This window comes from Mustela erminea, chromosome 10 (genome assembly GCF_009829155.1).
Source record: "Mustela erminea isolate mMusErm1 chromosome 10, mMusErm1.Pri, whole genome shotgun sequence".
NCBI lineage: Eukaryota > Metazoa > Chordata > Mammalia > Carnivora > Mustelidae > Mustela > Mustela erminea.
In genome coordinates this window covers 66358917-66377767 of record NC_045623.1, presented here as the reverse complement: position 1 = coordinate 66377767, position 18851 = coordinate 66358917, and the positions used below count along the sequence as shown (strand labels likewise).

At 54.2% G+C, this 18851-nt stretch overlaps 1 protein-coding gene across 1 annotated transcript in view; it reads right to left on the bottom strand.

Annotated features, from left to right (window-relative positions):
• LOC116568134 (NADH-cytochrome b5 reductase-like) overlaps positions 1 to 18851 on the bottom strand; it is a 48165-nt gene that overhangs the window by 9557 nt on the left and 19757 nt on the right. Inside the window, exons 7-8 of the mRNA XM_032303655.1 lie at positions 4294 to 4420; positions 758 to 1105 (exon numbers count right to left, since the gene is read on the bottom strand). Of these exons, the coding sequence (XP_032159546.1) occupies positions 758 to 1105; positions 4294 to 4420 (475 nt within the window). The remainder of the gene's footprint in view (positions 1 to 757; positions 1106 to 4293; positions 4421 to 18851) is intronic.

Here is an 18851-nt window from a genome sequence, read left to right as displayed (position 1 = left end):
ATTGAGACCGGTCTGTGATTCTTGTGTTTGAGCATTCCGAAGTTTTGTGCCTCTAAAGCCAGCTCAGGGAGGGGTGTCCCACCGGAGGCTCCCGATCATTGTTTGGGGAACCCTGTGCCCCAGGAGCATCTGTGGGTGTCTGTGGCTTGAGCTGACATGAGTAAGGCCTTGGGAGAAGGAAAGAGGTTTGAGTGTATGCAGAGAGGCTAGGAGACCTTTGGAAAGGGGAGGAGAGCAAAGCCTCCGCTCCCCTCACTAGACCAAGGGGCGGGTTTCCAGGCTGAGGGAGGGAGGGGTAGGGCTCCACAAGGTAAGGGGCATTAGGTAAGGCTTGGGGAGGGAGACTGTCACCAGCTCCACACAGATGGCCCTCGTGCAACTTCTACTCCAGAGGACTTGGGGGAAGGTGCGGGGGCGGGGGGGGGGGGGTCCCTGTGCCTGTAAGTGTCAGGGCACCGCAGAGGGACGGGCAGCAGGGGCAGCATGGTGTCCTCCCCTTCACCCTGATGCCATGCATGGGATAAAAAGGATGACAGCTAGCCCAAGAGGCCTTGCCCTGTGTACAGTGAGACCTTCCCAGTGTTCCCAGGACTGTTGCCGTGAAGGTAGGGACCCCCCCCGACCGCCTCTGGAAGCTGTCCTGTCCCCCGAGCTGCTGCAGCAGGGTCACCCAGGCTCGGGAGCAGCCAGCAAGCTGTGCCTCAGCCCCTGGCTCTCTTCCCCCATCCCCCAATCCCCGCAGGGCCCCCCCCCTTGCCTTTCTGGTAGCCTGCAGAAAAGCCATGGCTGGCCACGTGCTTGTCTGAGTGGAAGACGACAGACATGACATGCCAGGAAGAGGTGAAGGGTGGTGGGGGCACCTGGCCACAGAACCTCCCCAGCAGGCTGCCCTTGTCCCCCGAGGCCCCGTTGTACACCTCCAGGTAGTCGAAGCCGCAGGAGTCGTGGTACTCCAGGTCGAAGGCATGGAAGGTGAGTACCACCGACGAGCCCTCGGCCACCACGATCAGCCAGCTGCACTCTGTGTTGTAGGGGTAGAGCCTGGGGAAGTTGGGGCTGGAGAAGTTTCCGGAAGGTGCTGAGAGCACACCCCCACATTTGACACCTGGAGCAAGAGGGAAGAAAGGCTCGATCAGCCCTGGGTGGTAGACCCGGCCACAAAGCTGGGTCTTTGGGATGTGGTGAGGGAGCATGAGGCCGTGATCTAAATCAATTCATGGATGTGTACGTTTGCTCATTCATCTGCTGAATCTTCGAATACTTATCAAGCACACTTTTACTCATTCAACAAATACCATCTGAGGGCTAGGCAATGTTCTAGGTGCTGGGGTTTCGGCAGGGACAGAAAAGACAAAAAGTTCTTGCCTTCGTGTAATCTCCTGTGGGCTTCTGATGGGAGCACAGATGATAAACACAGAGAGTAAAACAGAGCATCGTGAAGAGTGATTAGTGCGACGGAGAAAAACAAAGCAGGGGGAGGAGATGGAAGCATCCAGGTGGACCTATAATTTTAGATGCAACAGTACTGTATGCCGGATCCTAGGCGTGTGCCGTAAGGAACTTGAAAATTACAAATGCTAATACCCCCCCCCCCTCAGTGAAGAGGCGCACAGCCTGTTTCACTGTAGTCACAAGTACATTCTTATATGCACGTGTTTGCTTATATTTAAATGCTTATATTTAAAAAAAAAAGGGACGCCAAAGTGGCTCAGTGGGTTAAGCCTCTGCCTTCGGCTCAGGTTATGATCCCAGGGTCCTGGGATCGAGGCCCGCATCGGGCTCCCTGATCAGCAGAGAGCCTGCTTCTCCCATTCCCTTTCCCCCTGCTTGTGATCTCTCTCTCTGTCAAACAAATAAATAAAATCTTCTTTTAAAAAAAGAAAACAATGGAAGGAAACAAATAAAAATGATTTTCTCTCAAGGGAAGGAGTCAACACCTGGGAGGGAAACAGGCATGAAGCTAGACTTCTTTCAAAGCGACTTGTTTTATAATTTTGACCTTATAATCATGAATGACTTTTAGTACAATTTTTAAATGAACAAAAATCCATTTTTTAAGTAACCCCTAAAAAAAATCCCAAACTGAAACGAAAGAACTTAACTACATATCAGGTTGGAAACACATTCACATGGGGGAAAATGATCTCAAATGACTTGGAAATATACTTTTTGGACTGTGCCTTCCTAGTAGGATATGTCCCCGGGACAGAACTCAGCACAAAGAAATCTGAAACTTGACTCAGGAGACTTACTGTTTGTAGTAACAGTCAGAACTGCTCTCTTACAGTATTTTATAAATTGGAATAAAGCATGTCTGTTAATGTCAATAGAAGCTAAAATGTTCCACGTAAGAGGAGAGCAATACAACCATAAAATTAAAAAATTAAATAGAATGCTTGTGATCTTCAGTGTGAATTAAAGACAGTATGAATTTAAGATTTATTCTTATTAAAAAAAATTAATTTCCTAGCTCTGTTCACTGAAAAGGCCAAAAAGCATGTGCTGGGCCTGGGCTGACTCAGCATACACACACACCCCCACCTGGGCAGGGGGGAAGCACACTGTGGAATGGGGGCAGCTGTCAGCAAAGCCGTAGGGGGCCCCAGGGAAGGGGGGTTAATCTTGCTGGGCCAGCACTGTTAGGGAAGGGACAAGATTCACAGGGAAGGTGATGTTTGAGTTTGACCAGGAGGGACAAGAAGGTCATTAGTTGGGGACAATTTGGAGGGAGGAAATGGTGCAAACTCACAGTCACCTAGCCTCCCCGAGCCTCAGTCACGCATCTGTGAAATGGGTTGGCTGTGAGCACCGATGAGACAGAGCTAATCTCTCAACAGCCGCAGATGTACACTCAGCTCAGGCTGATCAGGCTCCAGGCCTGACCCCTGTGGCAGGCTGGGCAGGAACCCTGTCTGATTTGTGCCTTTACAGCAAGAGGACAGAGAGAGAGCCTGTCCAGTGTCTGTCCTTGTCCTTCCCCCAGCCCTGCCAGGCCAGGAAAAGCCCTGGGAAGGTTGGAGCAGAATTCCTGTGGCCAAGGAAGCCCCAGGTGCTGGCACAAGGGGAGGCCTTCTTCTCCACGACTCAGACTCCCTGAACCCCAGGGTCACCCTGGGGCCGCTATAGCCCCAGAGGCTGGAAAATAGGTACATCTAGCTTCTCCCGCTACAGGAAGGAGAGAGACACCTGGGTACCCAGCCCACCTCCGCCACCAATGAAGTGACTGGCCCATTCTCTTTCCTCCTCCTCCTCCCTCTTCTTCTTTTTTAAAGATTTTATGTATTTATTTGACATAGAGAGAGATCACAAGTAGGCAAAGAGGCAAACAGGGTGGGGGCGGGGAGAAGCAGGCTTCTTGCTGAGCAGAGAGCCCGATGCGGGGCTCGATCCCAGGACCCTGGGATCATGACCTGAGCCGAAGGCAGAGGCTTAACCCACTGAGCCACCCAGGCACCCCTTCCCTTTCCTTCTTTAAGCCCCACTTGAGTCTGTAGGAAAACTAGGTACTGAGGGCCACTTGTCCAGCCCCTCCAACATGCACAGCCCTTGAAGACCAGTGAAATGATACTGTTCACAGACAGGAACACGACACAACAGGGCTGGAGCAGTACAAGGCAACCCGGGGCCAGGGTCAGGCACAGAGTTTTGGGAGCTCCCAGGTGGGAGCCTCTGAGGCTGATGGAAGGATGTGGAAGGCTTCCTGGAGGAGGTGGTATTTGATCTGAGTTTGATAGATGAGTCCCATGTTCTCAGAAGGCAAAAGAAAACAGGGACCTTCCAGACAAAGGGCGAAGCATTTCCAGGAGGGGTATGTTCCTCTGCCAGAGCACGGGGTGCCCAAGGGACACAGGGGACGGAGGCTAGATGTTTTACAGAGATTGGGGTCAAACATGGGAGATGCCGAATGCCATCAGGAGGAACTCTGATTTCACCTGGCTTGCGGCGGGGAAGTGCAATAAACCTTCCACTGTTCTTGGAGCCATTCCCTTAGCCCTTGGTAACTATGCCTCCTTGGACAGGTTACTTAACCTCTCTCTGCCTCAGTTTCTTCATCTGTGAAATGGAGGACTCATGCCTACCTTGAGGTTTGTGGTGAAGTTTAAATGCAATCATATTTACAGGCACTCTGCAAATACTGTCTTTCACCGTCTCAGAAGAAAAGACATCCTCAACTTAGTCAACTCCCCCCAGAAAGGCCTCCTGCTTTCTGGCCTCCCACATAGAAACCTCCTGAGACCCTGGCAGCCACCCTCCACCCCTTCACAGAGACTGCCTGTCCTCGTGAGCACCTACCTTTCATGGCATGGGCCCTGGGGCCTGGGCCCAGCAGCACCACCACCAGCAGCAGACAGGACCCCAGCTCTGCCAGCATCTCCTCACTGGGGGGCCCCGCAGGTCTGCCGAGCCAGGATCTGAGGGTCTGGAGCAGGGAAAAGAGAGGTGAGTCTGAGAGGGCCTCCAAGTTAATGATGGCCTGAATAATTCATTGGCCCCTCGAATTAGTAAGCTGATCCCCAGGTGCTCCCTTCATTCCACCCTAAGGTGACGGATCTGGTGTCACTGTCTTGACACATTCTGAGATCTGCATTGGCCACACTGTATGGGGAAGAGAAGCATCTAAGGGCGGGGAGGGAATTTGGTGGTGGAGGAAGGGCGTGAGTTTTGGGGCTGGGCAGATCTGGAAACCACCCTAAGTCGGCCTCTAGGCTGCCAGGTGGCCTTGAACAAGTCATCTAGCTCCTCTGGGTCTCAGTCTTACTCATCTGTCCAGTGGGGCCATTCATCCCTGCCTGTAGGAAATGGAAGGTTGTGGCTTGTGCTGCAGCCCAATGGCTATCACATCCCCATCCACTGGGGAACTGAAGGGACCTTCTAATTAGTGGGACAAGGGGGAAAGGCATCTTTCAGACATGCTTAGATTAGCTCAGAGGGAGAGCGAAGGAGCCTGGAGTGCGCAGCTGATGAGGGAAACGATTATTTTCATGGAAGAAAGCAGCCAGAGTAACAGAATGGGAAAATTGTATTGTGCATCTCCTACAGCAGATCTGGGCCACAGTGTAAATTCCACAGGAATATTAGCTATTACCTCCTTGACGGGTCCACAAACTTTGCCTAAGCATTACCCTGTGCCAGGCTGGGTGCTAGGAGTGGGGCCACAGGAACGCCTTCAGGGGCTCTGCTTCCCACAGGAAACAGGATCTAGTTCCCCCGGGAGCCATATTTGGCTCCGTTCGGCCCACAGCTCGTTCCTCAGCTCCTTCTCTGCGCAGAGGCTGCACAGGGCATCTAAGGGAAACGTGGCACCTTTCTGCCTCCCGAGGAGCCTGGGCTCTGGTTAGGCCGACGAGCCCTGATTCCTGTCCCTGCCACTCCTGCCGGGCTGGGGCAGCCTGGGAAAGTGGCCCACCCTCTCTGAGGCCTCAGCTCCTGAGCACAAAGAGGAGGAAGTAGCTTGTGGTCTGTCTGCTTTGAGGACGAGAGGAGACGGAGTGTGGGAAGTCTTAACCGGTGCCTGGCTCTGTGCTTGGGAGCAAGCATGATTTTTATTTACCTCGGAGGAACTCAGAGGGCCAGACCACGTGTTGCTTCTGGCCCATCCTTGCATCAGGAGGTCCCCAGGGAGCCCTCTGCAGCCAGCACCAGAGGCCACCTGGCAGGTGTTCAGCAAAGAGCATCGGGGATGGTTGGGCCTGAGGGGTTGGCTTACCTGTGGGGCTTGATTGGCAGCAACAGAAAAGTTCTGCTGTCCTGGGCCATCTGAGGGGACAGGAGCTTTTGTCTCTCACACACACACACACCTCATGTGCATGAGAGAGGGCTTGGACCTGGTGCCCGCTGAGCACTAGGCCTGGTGCTGGGAGCCTCACCCCAATGGGCGGGTGCCTGGCCAACATCCCAGGCACACGTCAGCCTCCCCGCCTCACAGAGCAGGAAACAAACACCCAAAGGGTTTGAGCGCCCTGTCTTGGGTCGAGTTGCTCCACAGGAAGACCCCGTGACAAGGATTCAGGGGCCAGTAGCTGATTTGGGAGGTGTTCCCAGGAAGCAGGGGCAGGGGTGTGGGGAATCGAGCCAGGGGTGAGAAGAAGCCAGTTGAGGGCATGCTGGAGAGCAGGTGCCATTGTGGACGATTGAGGCTCCACCCCCACGAGCACCTCCAGGAGGCAGTGCAGACCATGGCCCCACGGTGTTCCAGTGAGGGGTGAGGAAGGGCCCCGAAATGCAGGGGTTGCAGCCAGAAGCCCAGGAATGGTGGAAACCAGGAATGTGGGCAGGGCCACAGGGGCACCAACGGAGTCGTCCAGGACAGAAGACTGTCGCCCTTAGTGCGGCTTCACCCTTGACCTGCTCTCCCTGGAATCACTCACCCCTGAAATGTTCATTCCAGCCCTGAACCAGCCTCTCTTCCTGCACTCCCTGGAACCTCTGGTCTCCTTCCCTGCCCTTCTCCCCACAGCTGGCATACCCTTTGCCCCATCTTCTCTCTCGGGCTTAGATTCCAGGGTCAGGTCATCCTGCTCTTTCACAACATTTGCTGGACCAGCCCAGATGGCTGCATCCTCCCCTATAGGTCTGGGCCTCTGAGCACTGCAGGGCAGCACGCCGTCACCATGCGGCGGCACTAGCACCTGTTCAGTGCTCCAGCTGTTTTGGGGTCTCAGTTCCACCCCTCAGCCTTTCTATGTATCCCTAGGTGGCTCTCTCTGATCCTCCATAGACATTATCCCGGATAGTCACCAGTCTCCCCAGCAGATGACCCCAAGCCCTCCTGACAAGCCAAAAAGACATAAAGTAGAAACTCCTTCATCTCACAGCCCTTACCCTGCCTCCAGCTGTGTCCCTTCCCTGCAGCCTAAGGGTCGGTTGTTCCACATCCTGTCCGAGGCCAATTTCCCATCCTGTGCCTGGAAGCCCACCCTTCTCACTGCCGCAGGGACCAAATCCTGCGTTAGTTCCCCTCTCCCCAGGTCCCCGGCCTCGCCTGCCTGGTTGCCCTTCTCCCATCCCCATTGAGGCATCACAGGCGTGGCTGGGATACAAACACTTTCCATGAGCCTGTGTTTCCCTTCACCTCCCACCCTACCCATCAGCTGGCTCTCAGAGCCCAACATCTTGAAGGCTGTGTCTACACTTCTTATCTTTACTTTCTCCCCTCCTCTCCCTCTTCTAGGGTCTACAGGGTTGTGGGGATATTGCTACCACAAAAAAAACAAAAACGACCAGGATTTGGTCAGCAAAGCGCAAGGCACGGATGGCTGCTGTGCTGGTAATCGGAATAACCACCAGAGTGCCCCTCGGGCTGCTCAGCCCACCGCCAACTCATCGCCAACCACCCCCCTCCCCGCCAAATCGCTTCTTCTCTGAGGTTTCTGATTCTAGGTGGTGGCACAACCAACCCACTAAGCCTGAAATGTCACAGCTGCCTCGGCCTCCCTTCCCTCCCGTTCTGCACTTGAGCTTGGCGAGCGCTTTAGGCTCTGGAACAATTTCTCAAACCACTGCTCCCCACACTCAGCACCCGGCTCCTGCCCGACTACCTTCCTGGCTGGCGTCCCTCCGCTCTGGCCTGCTTCCTTCCCCATCAAACTGCTCTCTGCCCTCATCTCCGAAATATGGACCTGACCAAGTCACCCCTCTGCTCAGGATAAAATCCCAAGTCCTCTGCTTGGCATTCCTGATTCTCCAGGACATCTCAGACTTCCTTCCTTTCTTCCCCACATGCCAGCCGCCAGCATCTCCCTCACTCCTCACATGCTGTGCCCTGAACCTCAACTGCCCCTCTTTCTGTCCCATCTTGACAGACTCTTATTCACCCTTCAGAACATTGCCACCTCCTCCAGAGAGGAGGTGCCTGCACCCCAAGGTGGGAGAATGACCGTGCCCGGGGCCCAGCCGTAGCACAGAGAGGGCCACCTGGCTTTTGCACAAACATCCTGTCCTCTTGGGCTTTCACTCCAGCGCCCCACACAGGGCTTGGCCCAGAGCGCGTCGTCTCACTGTCTCCGTCCCTGCAGCACACCGTCCCCGAGCGCACACTAATGCTCAGCAGCCGTTGGTGGATGGCACTAATCGGGAACACACAGCTAGGAAGTGTCCCTGTCAATCTGAGCCCATGCTCACCTGTGTCCAAAGCGTGTGCTTTTAACCCTGCCCAGGGGAATGGCAGGGGGTCTGGTGGTGTGATTTTGCCTGAAGTTCCTAGAACCAAGACCACCTGGGTTCAGATAACAACTTGGGAAGCTACTAGCTGTGTGACCTCGGACAAGTCACCTTTGCCTCTCTGGCCTGTTTCCTCAGCTGTGAGGACCAGAGAGGGGAAGGCGCTTGGAGTGTGGAGAAGAGGGCCAGCGCTGAGCGCGGGGATGTGCTCTCTCTCCTCCTGCCCTCGGTTTGTGCAGATTCCCAGGGCTCCACAGACCTCAGGTCCGCTCACACTGGTCTTTTCCACTCTCCTGGAAGTCTCCTCTGGGTGGGGTGTCCCCTGCTGGCTGCCCCTCCCTGCCATCAGCAGTCTGTCCCCAGGGGAGGTGGTGGAGAAGGAGGGAAGCGGCCTGCCCACTAGGGTCCTTAGGGAGTCCCTGAGCCCCGCAGGACAGTCACACGGGGGGCCTGGCAGCCTTCTGGTTCCAGGCTGTGCAGACTCCCACAGCCAAGCCTGAGGTCACGCTCTCAAACTTCCAGGAGGTGTCTTGGCGCAGAGATGCCTCTTGTCCCCATGACTGGCTCTGCGGTGCCACAGACACCTAGCAGCCGCAAGGGCTGTCCCTGAGAAGCACTGTCAGCATGTCTGGGGTGGGGGTGGGGGGCTGCCTCCATACATGCTGGTCTCTGTCACTGTGTGGATTTGTCCATCCCGGGGTGCCCCTGTGTCATCCGCTGGTCGTGCGGTTTCTTCAGGCACATGAGCCCTTCTTACCGTCTATGCATCAGGCACCAGGTACACTAATCTCTCTGGGGATGACTTATCTGTTTCTGCGTGTCCCTGTGCCCTTTGCACCTGCACCCAACACCGTGTACACAGAACTGCTTCTTTGCACACGTGCCCGGATCTCTCCTACTGCTGTCCCTGCGCAGACACGTGTCTCGATGTCTGTGGATATGCATCTAGGCCTGTATGTACCCAGTGCTCTCTCTGGATATATACGAGCACTTCCGAGGGGCGGTCCCTCCCTGGGGGTCCATCTGTGTCCAAATGCGAATGTCATAGCTGTGTGTGCATGTGGCCGTGGCGGAGGATCAGCACTGCTCCACATGCCCGTGTTTATCGTTATAAACTCATGTCTATTTCCGTGAGTACATGGCTTATAGGTCTGTGTCCCAGTTGTTGCCTCTGGCCGGCACGTCTAGCTCTGAGATCCTCTCCAAGTCAATTTTGTTTTCCTGTCTGCATTCTGTTACTCCACCTGGGTACCGGGCGGGTACCGTGGGACAGCAAGGGTGCTGCCTCAAGCCTCCCTTTCCCGGTCTGAGCTGACAAAAGAGGTGTGGCAGACCGCAGGGAGCAGGGAGGCCCTGCCACCCCAGGGGATTCCTGGCTGGGCCTCAGGGAGTCACATCTCTCCATTAACCAGGGCCCTGGGGACTTAGGAGAGCTTCCGGAGAGGATGGGCCTGGTGGCAGAGGCCAAGATGGAGGGACACCTGGGGAGCACCCACACCCTCTCCTCCAGATGTCTGGATATCTGCGGGGACTGGCCTTGTAAGGGTGGGGGATGGGCATGCCACCTCCCAGACCTCTGCTGGGGCCTCCTAGAAAGCCAAGGGGGGCCTGGGTTGAGTGGGAGGAGCAGAAGGGGAAAGGGGGCGGGAGGGAATAGGGCAGCCAACAACCAGGAGACCAGATGAAGGGAAGGGCAGAAGAGCAAGGCGGAAAGCTGAAAGCAGAGAGGCAGGTTCTGACAGAGACAAGGCTGATGGTGGGCTGGACGAGAGTCCCTGGGGGTGTGGGGACAGCAGAAGGGGGATGTCCCTCACAAACCAGGAGCCACAAACCGACCCCAGGGCTGGGACTCTGTGAAGAGGACACTGCCTCCCTCCCGCGTCTCTCCTCTCTCTGTGTCTCTGTTTTTCTCTCCGTTGCTCTGCCCTGTTCTTTCCCAAGGTTGTGCTAAAAAAGCCACATACCAGGAATGATGTCCCAGAAGAACGGATGGCCCAAGGACCAGGTATTCCGGGAGGGCCCGGACAAGGGTGTGACCTTCACAGCCTCTGGCTCCTGGGCCATGGGAAGAAAATGAGGAGGGGGCCAGAACTGCCCCCATTTGTGGGGCCTGCCAGGCCCTGGGTCCTTCTACACCATATCTCACTGAATCTCCCAACCACGCAGGGAGGGGGCAGTGCCCCCACAGCACAGCCAAGGAGCTGGACTTGGCCAGGGTGGGTGCCCTCAGTCCTGGGACAGGGAGAGACCTGGGGGCCAGGCAGAGGACAGGCCCTTTCATGGGCCCTGCTCCCCCTCAGCAATGCTAGGCCACTGCCATTAGCCAGCTTTTAATGGAAAGGGTGATGGGTCTAGGTTTAGATCATCCTGGGTTTGGACCCATGTTTCACACCTGACAGGCAATGTAACTTTGGGCAAGTCACTCACTTGCCCCTGGAGCCCCGGTTTCCTCTTGTGTGAAGAGGCTTACTAATCCTGCTCTCCATCTCCCTGGGCTGCTGTGCAAGTTAAATGCAAGGTCCAAGAGGCAAAAGGGCTTTGCAAACTGTGAAGAGCTGTGCACTGTCCATGTCTGGATGTGCTACACTAACAATTAGGGAGGGCATGAAGTTGGTGGGCGAAGCCCTTTGCATAGGTCAGGTCATCTCCTGTAATCCACATATCCCCTCCGAGTAGGCCCCGCCATCGCGCAGTACACAGACTGGGGCACAGCGATGATCCAGGATCACAGTCCTCTGGCAGGAGTGGGATTCCAACCCAGGACTGCAGAGCTGTAAGGCTGGGGCTGAGTACTGACTGAGGCGGGGCATGGTCCTGGAAGAGGATTTGCAGGTCCAGGAGCAGAGGGGTGGGGAAGGCTCAGGAAGGAAGCCTACTGCTGGCCCAGCTTCTTCCCTCCCTTCCCTTTGATGGCCCATTAGTCCTGCTTCTTTGGCAAGCCAGGACGTCTAACAAGGTTCGAGTTTACATACAGGGAGGGAAGCTGCCCTGGTGACCTTCCCTGCCTCAGGAGACACGGTTGCGTTGGCTGTCCCAGGATTACAACTTCCAGGACGGTGTCTGGAGTATTCTACTGCCTCCTCTTACCGCTCTGGGCCCTCCTGACCTTCTCACCCACCCACCACATTCCACCTCTTCCACCTCCACCCATCCCCACCCAGAGCTCCCGCTCGTGGGAAACTTCCAGAGCCTCCTGCCTCGAACTGGATCCCAAGCCTAAAACCTCCCTGCCTCTCAGCAACTGCTGAGCTCCTACTGTTTGCCAGGCACATTCACGCCCAGCCATATCCAAGCGGTGTGACCATGGGCAGGTTCCTTAACTTCCTCTCTGTACCTCAGTCTCCTTATCTGTGAAATGAGAATAATGAGTTAATATTTGCAAAGGGTTTAGAAGAATAGTACTGGGGTGCCTGGGTGGCTCAGTGGGTTAAAGCCTCTGCCTTCGGCTCAGGTCTTCATCTCAGGATCCTGGGATCCAGCCCCACAGCAGGACACCTGGGTGGCTCAGTCGATTAAGCCACTGCCTTTGGCTCAGGCCATGGTCCCAGGGTCCTGGGATCAAGTCCCGCATCGGGCTCCTTGCTGTTCAGGGAGCCTGCTTCTCTCTCCGCCTCTGCCTGCCACTCCTGTTTGTGCGTGCTTGCTCTCTCTCTCTCTGACAAATAAATACATAAATAAAATCTTTAAAATAAATAAGTAAGGGGCACCTGGGTGACTCAGTGGGTTAAAGCCTCTGCCTTTGGCTCAGGTCATGATCTCAGGGTCCTGGGATCGAGACCCGAGTCGGGCTTTCTGCTCAGCAGGGAGCCTGCTTCTTCCTCTCTCTCTCTGCCTGCCTCTCTGTCTCCTAGTGATCTCTCTCTGTCAAATAAATACACAAAATCTTCAGAGGAACAGTACTTGGCAAGTAGTACATTCTATTTACTGATTTAAATTTATTATTTTAAGCAAAGTTCAATATCTTCACAAAAACTTTGTTAAGGTAAGGATTACCAAGCTTCATTTTATGGTCTGGTAATCAGAGCTCAGAGAGAGTTGCTTTTATCAGTGCCTTTATTCAACAAGCATTATGAAGCGCCTACTGTGTGCCAGGCCAGTGCTCAATATTTTGTGTACTTTATGTCACTTCACCCTCACAGCTCTGTGAGGAGGTGTTAGTATCCCCCAAGGTTTCCAAACCCTTCCTGGGAGGTACGACTACCCTGGGGGAGACCCCTGGCTGCTGTCTCTCTCCCTGATCCCCTGAGCACTGGGAGAGCAGAGACCTGTATTTCATCATGGCTGTATTTCAGCCCATGGCAGAGAGTAAATATCTGTTGAGAGAAGCAGTAAAAGTATCCCCAGCTTCCAGAAGAGGAAAGTCAGTTCAGAGTAATGAAGTGATTTGCCCAAGATCACACAGCTGCTCGCTGGTGGAGTTGGGATTTGAACCAAAGTATAACCAGCTTGAAAGCCCATGTGTGTTCTTCCCACGACACCAATTCTGCCCACACGGAGGCCCGTTTCTGAGGAGGAAGATGAGGTCTGAGCTGGTGTGCAGACTTGGGACGGAGGGTTGGAGATGCCTGGAGAGGCTGAGCTGGGGGCGAGACCCCGGCAGCCTTTTTCATTGAGAGCTCTGGTCCCTCCTGCCTCCAACCTATCCACCGGGCTTTCCCCTCAGGCCACTAGCTATCCCAGTCAGGGAAGCAGCACTCCCTCATCAGGTCCCCTATCAAGAAGGGGGGGCCCTGGGGCGCCTGGGTGGCTCAGTGGGTTAAGCCTCTGCCTTCGGCTCAGGTCATGATCTCAGCGTCCTAGGATGGAGCCCCGCATTGGGCTCTCTGCTCAGTGGGGAGCCTTCATCCTGTCCCCCGCTGTCTAACTCTCACCTACTTGTGATCTCTCTCTCTCACTCAAATAAATAAAATCTTAAAAAAAAAAAAAAAAAAAAAAAGAAGGGGGTCCCCCTGAGCTTCACAATTTCTAAACACAGAAGCTGCCACACTCAGGTTCCGGGACCTCATCGCTGTTCCCTGTTGGAGGGTTTACCTGGAGACAAGGTGAGAGGGAGGAAAGGGCACAGAAAGGAGGAGGGGTGGGGAGCCCAAGGAAGAGGGTGGGCTGAGACCTTGGGCCATCTGGGCTTGGGTAGACTTCAGAGAGCAAGTCCAAGCCCCTTACCCTCCCATTTTTTAGATGTTGAAACTGAGAGCCTGGGAAGGCAGAAAAATGAGACAGAGCCCACCTTCGTAGGGTGTCCCCACAGTGTGTAGACAGAATGCCAGGCTCTTCCACATTTATTCTAATAGCTTCCATGACCCCGGGGGAATCGCAGACACCTCCAAAGTCAGTGTCTTGAAGAACCTGGCAGAAAGCCTGCACACAAGCAGGTGTTCAAAAATGATTGCTGAATACATGGAGGAAGGGGTTACTTAGTTCTCAGAATAATCTGGAGAGGTAGGACTTACTACGCCATTGAGGAAACAGCCTCAGAAAGGAGGGAATTGACAACAGCATCGCAGGCTCCTGGAAAACGATCTCCAGATTCCAGGGACACATGTGGGGTGGGCACCGGAGTGGAGGGGGTTGGGAATGAAGGGAGGTGAGAAAGGAGGCCCCACAAGTTACAGGCAGCCCTTCAAGGTGAGGCAGAAAATATGGGAGGGGAGGAGGGCAGAGAGGCTGGAAGACCAAGGGCATGTTCTTCCCTGGAATAACATGGAGGAAAGGCAGGCTAGGACTGGGTTTTGTTGAGTTGTCATGGGGGAAGCTTGGACAGGCTTCAGGGTTGTTTGGATGGAGCCTGTAGAGCTTGCTGGAGATCCCCTGGAGCCCTCTCTCTGAAGCATGGGGGACAGCTCCCTGGAGGTGGTCATAGGCCTGGGCATGAAGGTTCCCTTCTGAGCAGAGAGCACTGCTGCCCTTAGAGGGGGCAGAGGAAGGGGATCCCTGCTCACGGGGACCCCATTGCAGGCCAGGCACAGCGCCACACACGTTCCTTACACCCTCTCAACCCCAACCCACGGTCATGGACTCCCACCAGCTCATTCATTTATTCCACAGATGCCACGTCCACATTCACTGGCCAGATAGCATGCTAGCTGGGGTCGTGGGGAGGGAGAGGGCAAGCTACAGACCCCTCCCCTCATGCAAGACCACCCCTTTCTCCACCTGGTGCTTTACCTCTTGAGTATCTGTCAGTTTCTTTGCCTACAAAACGGGGAAGCTACTGCTCTCTAAAGATCGTGAGCACCGAGACACCTTAGCAGACGATGATCACTGGCCACCTCTCCCACTCACGCACCCAGAGAAAGTTGCAGAAAGTCCTTATAAGCACCAGGCTCCTGCATCTCTCTGCATGAGGGCTCCCCTGGTGGCCAGGCACTGAGCCCATCCCTGGGAGGCCACAAGTGTAGGGGGTTGGTTCCCTAGAGCAAGCCTCAACCCCCTGTGGCACTTACTGTAGGCTGAGCCACTTAGAAGCCAGGGGTGTCTCTAAGCTGAGCGCTAAGACCGGGGCTAAGACTGGGGCCTGGTTAAGGCTGTCACCCTGCCCTGTTATAAGCCAGTGTGCTTCGTCAACACTGGGAGCAGGGGGCAGGATGACACAGTGGTCTCCAGCCAGAGCTTGTGGGATCCACGTGCAGGACATCTCTGCCACCTCCCCCTATGTGAACCTCATGCTCTTCTGTGTGGCCCTGGTCCATGCCATCTATTTAGAATGAGCCCTGGGGCATGAAAGTTCCCGGAACCATGGGGGCCCTGTGCCAGCCAGAGACCTGTGCAAATAGTACCCAGCCCGGCGATGCCCACGGCTCCTACAATTCATGGTCAATGCGAAAGAGGAAATGAAAATGCTGCGTCTGCACTGCCCCTCCTCAGGCCACTCGGACCACCCTGGCTCTTGCCCTCCTTCGCCTCTGGCGGGAATGAGCTCAACCACGTGCAGCCCCCCAGCTGGCTGTGCAGATCTGAAGCTCTAAGGGCCAGAGCTTAGTCTTTGATTAATAAGAAATGCGAGATAAATTAATGACTTAATACGTGCAATTTGGGATCAAAATCTTTCCAAAGCATGGAGAAAATAGTAAAAAGGGGAGTTCTTGAGAGTGGAAAGTTTGAGAACGAGTGCTATCCTCAGAGGCCAGCCATGAGCCTGGCACGGCTGGGAGACACCAGGGAGACAGGAGAAAGGACGGGGCTGGGTTCTCACACCTGCTCTGGTCGAGGTGCGGCACTTGCCCACCACACACGTTCCCTTCATCCTCACACAAGCCTGGGCAGCGCTGCAACTGTCCTCGCTTTGTAGATGAGTAAACAGAGGCTCAGAGAGGCAAAATTATTTGCTCTGGATACTTATACAGCTGGCAGAGATTTGAATCTCGGCCTGCCTTTCTAGCAAAGGAAAACAACATGAAACAAACAAGCCCCAAACTCTGGTGTCTAGAAAGTCACTCTGGTTTGCATTTACAACAGAAAGCAGAGGGACAAGCAGAGGGGACAGCTGTAAGGTGCACCTCCTACTTGCTGTGGCACCCGGACCAAGGCACATAGCAGGCGCTCACGACAGTTTCAGATGGAAGCAGGACAAGCCTGGGGGCATAAACGGGCACAGCCTAACTTGAGGGGGGCGGGCATGACTGTGTATAAGCCCCTAGTTTCCGAAGCAGTGTTCCTAGGTGCATTTCGTCTTCTTTTTTAAATCTTTCATTACGGAATGATTTCAAATACAGAAAAAGCAGACATCAGTGACCACATCACCCAGAGTCACTCGATGTTCGTATCTGGCCATATTCATTGCAGATGTTTTTATAGTGAAGCGATGCAGAGGCAGATTTAAAAAAAGAAAAAAGAAAAAAAAGCCCTCATCCCATGCCATCCCCTGAGGTCACCATTGGCCTTGCAGTTGGTGCACCCCCTCAGTGAGCATTTGACATTATTTTGTGTTTTTAAACTTTCGTAATATTGGCATCTCACTGTCTTGCCTTCTACGATTTGATTTTCACTCAATTACTGTGTTTAATTGAGTCTGTGTCGATACATATAGATCTCATTCATTCATTTTAACCGCTGTGCGTTATTTTACTGGATGAATATAGTTTATTTCCCTATTCTCTTACTGATGGACGTATGGGCAGTTTTTACTTGCTGTTTCAAATGGTGCAGCAAAGAACATCTTTATACATATCTCCTGGTGCACTCACGTGTCCCATATAACCTTTTTGACAACTGCAGCATGTTGGAATTTGTGCATTCCGATGTGACCTTGTAGGACTGTTTCATGTCTTGGAAGCTTGGTTCTCCTCATCAGTAGACAGGGTAATAAAATCGTGGGCATTTGGGGGACAATCCAGGGCTTCAACATAGAGAGATGCATTCTGCAACCTGTAAAGTACTCCACGTATACTTCCTGTTTACTTCGAGGGTATTCGACATCCGGGATATGCCAGGCACACTCCCATGCTGGGCACATGATGCATGGGCCCCAGGATAGGCCGGTGATGTGCTCACCTGTCAACGAGGCAGTCAGAGAGATGCCACCACAGCAGGATACACGGGAACCTGCTGGCTAGCCTGGCCGGCAGTGCCGAGGCAGGCGCGGCTTCAGAGAGGAAGGGGTAGTGAGCTGTGTAAGTCCTTGGAGGACGAGGAGGCCAAGGCGAGTGGAAGAGGGGAGGGCGGAAGGATGGCCCAGACCCAGAGAGCAGCAAACAGGAAGGGCCATACTGATGAGAGAGCAAGAGTGCTTGGACAGAACCTGAGAGCTGGGGGTCAGGGGCCAAGGACAGAAAGCCATCTAGAGAGGCAGACAGAGCTGTGATGTTGTATCCTAGGGCAACAGGGAGCCATGGAAGGATTTTCAGTAAGGGAGTGACAAGCTCGGATCTGTATGAGATCTGCTGTTCAATATGGGAACTTGGGTCAACAATAATGCACTGTGCACAAAATCTGTTGGGGGGGAAGCTCTCTTGCTAAGTGTTACCGGAGTTGCAAAACCAGGTCTGGCTGCAGTATGGAGGAAATGAAGGGAGAAGCTGGGAAAACCGCCAGGGGAATATGGAAGTGCTGCAGGCCAAACACTGAGGGAGCCAAACTCAGGTGGGAGTCCTTTGGCTGTTGTCACCCCGACGGCATGCCCCGACACCATGCGGTGGGTGTGGCTGCATCAGGAGGGATGGGCAGAACCGTCCACCCTCATATTGAGAGAGGCCATCCTCATACACCCCAACCAATCCCCTTCTTAGGCTCTTACCATCTTGCAAGGCAGGAGGTTTCCAGTCTCTGGATGGTATGAGCTCTTTTGGCATATTGGTACCACGGGCATGGCTGGGTCTTCACCATCATCCCATGATAAGAGACCCCACTCTATCCAGATGGTACAGATGCCATGTGGGGTGAGGGGAAGGGGAGGGCAACACATTCTAGGACAAGAGGGGCTAATGGCTATCACTGAGTGGCTGTGTCTAATGTCTAAAGCACCCAATACATAAAATGGGACAAAGACACAAAAGAACTACCCCAGGCCTCCATTTCTAATGTGGGACTTCCTACCATCCCTAGCTCTGAGTGACAATATTGCCTTTGAAGTATCTACCCTTGGGGCAGTGGCATGTCCCTGGCCCCTCAGAACTAGGTGAAAAGCCCTTGCCATCCACTCGTCTGGTATCCATACTTCCCTTTCTAGAACACTCATCTCTTTTAGAATTACGAGTTTAATTTCTGCACTCCTTGTTGGGTTATAAGCTCTGTGGCGGAGTGACCAGAACTGCTGGTAGTTCCCCTGGTGCTGGAACAGAGTCTGGCTCGTGACGGGCCCTCCAGGAACATCTGTGAGGAGCATCAACAGAATGCCCCAGGAAAGGGGAAAGCGGGGAAGGAAGACGCCCATATTTGAGGGGCCCGGAGGGAGAAGTGTCTTGCCCAAGTCACAGGAGAGGCAGGAAGAGATCATGGCTCTCGCTGGGACCTCTGAGGCTTAGCGCAGGCCTCATAGCTCACCACACTCAGAGGTGTGCAAGGGGGCCGTGCCACGGACCAGTGTGTCCCAAAGTACAGCCCATAGAATGCTGCTCTCAAAAGATTCTAGTGGACAGGACTGTCCTATAGTTAAATAATCTTGGGAAACTCTGAGTTAAACAAAATGAAAACGATTTCATGACCACTAGACCTTTCTGATATGCTCAGGTGCCTAGGATTTTGGGGGAAGGTCCTAGGCAGTCTTCCTGTCCTCTAAGTGACTGTCAGATTCTGCCCAGAAAGCACAGCGTGAAACCTCGGGCACCGCCTCCAGATGCCTCTGCTGGGTTGTTTCCCCAACAATGGCCCAGGATGGAGATGTGCTTGCAACTTTTTGGGCCATGCAGGAAAACCCCTTTCACAAATGGAGGTGACCACACACCCTGATATATCAGTGGGATGACCACAGAACTGTTCTTGTTGCGGGGGGCCTGGAGACCCCACGGGGCTGTCCCTTCACTGCTGCCATGCATGGAACCCTAGTGTCCTACGGAGCCCAGTCTGAAAACCGCCGGTTACCCAACCCTCCATACAGGTGACATCAGGGGACCTGGCTTCTCATGCCAGCTCTGCAGCGAACTGCTTTACCTTGGGTCCATCTCTTTGCCACAGGGGGCCTTGCTTTCCCTGTTCACACACGAGTCTATTCGACGCGATGCTTCCTGGAGTCTTAAACTTTAATCTCTGGTGTGAGG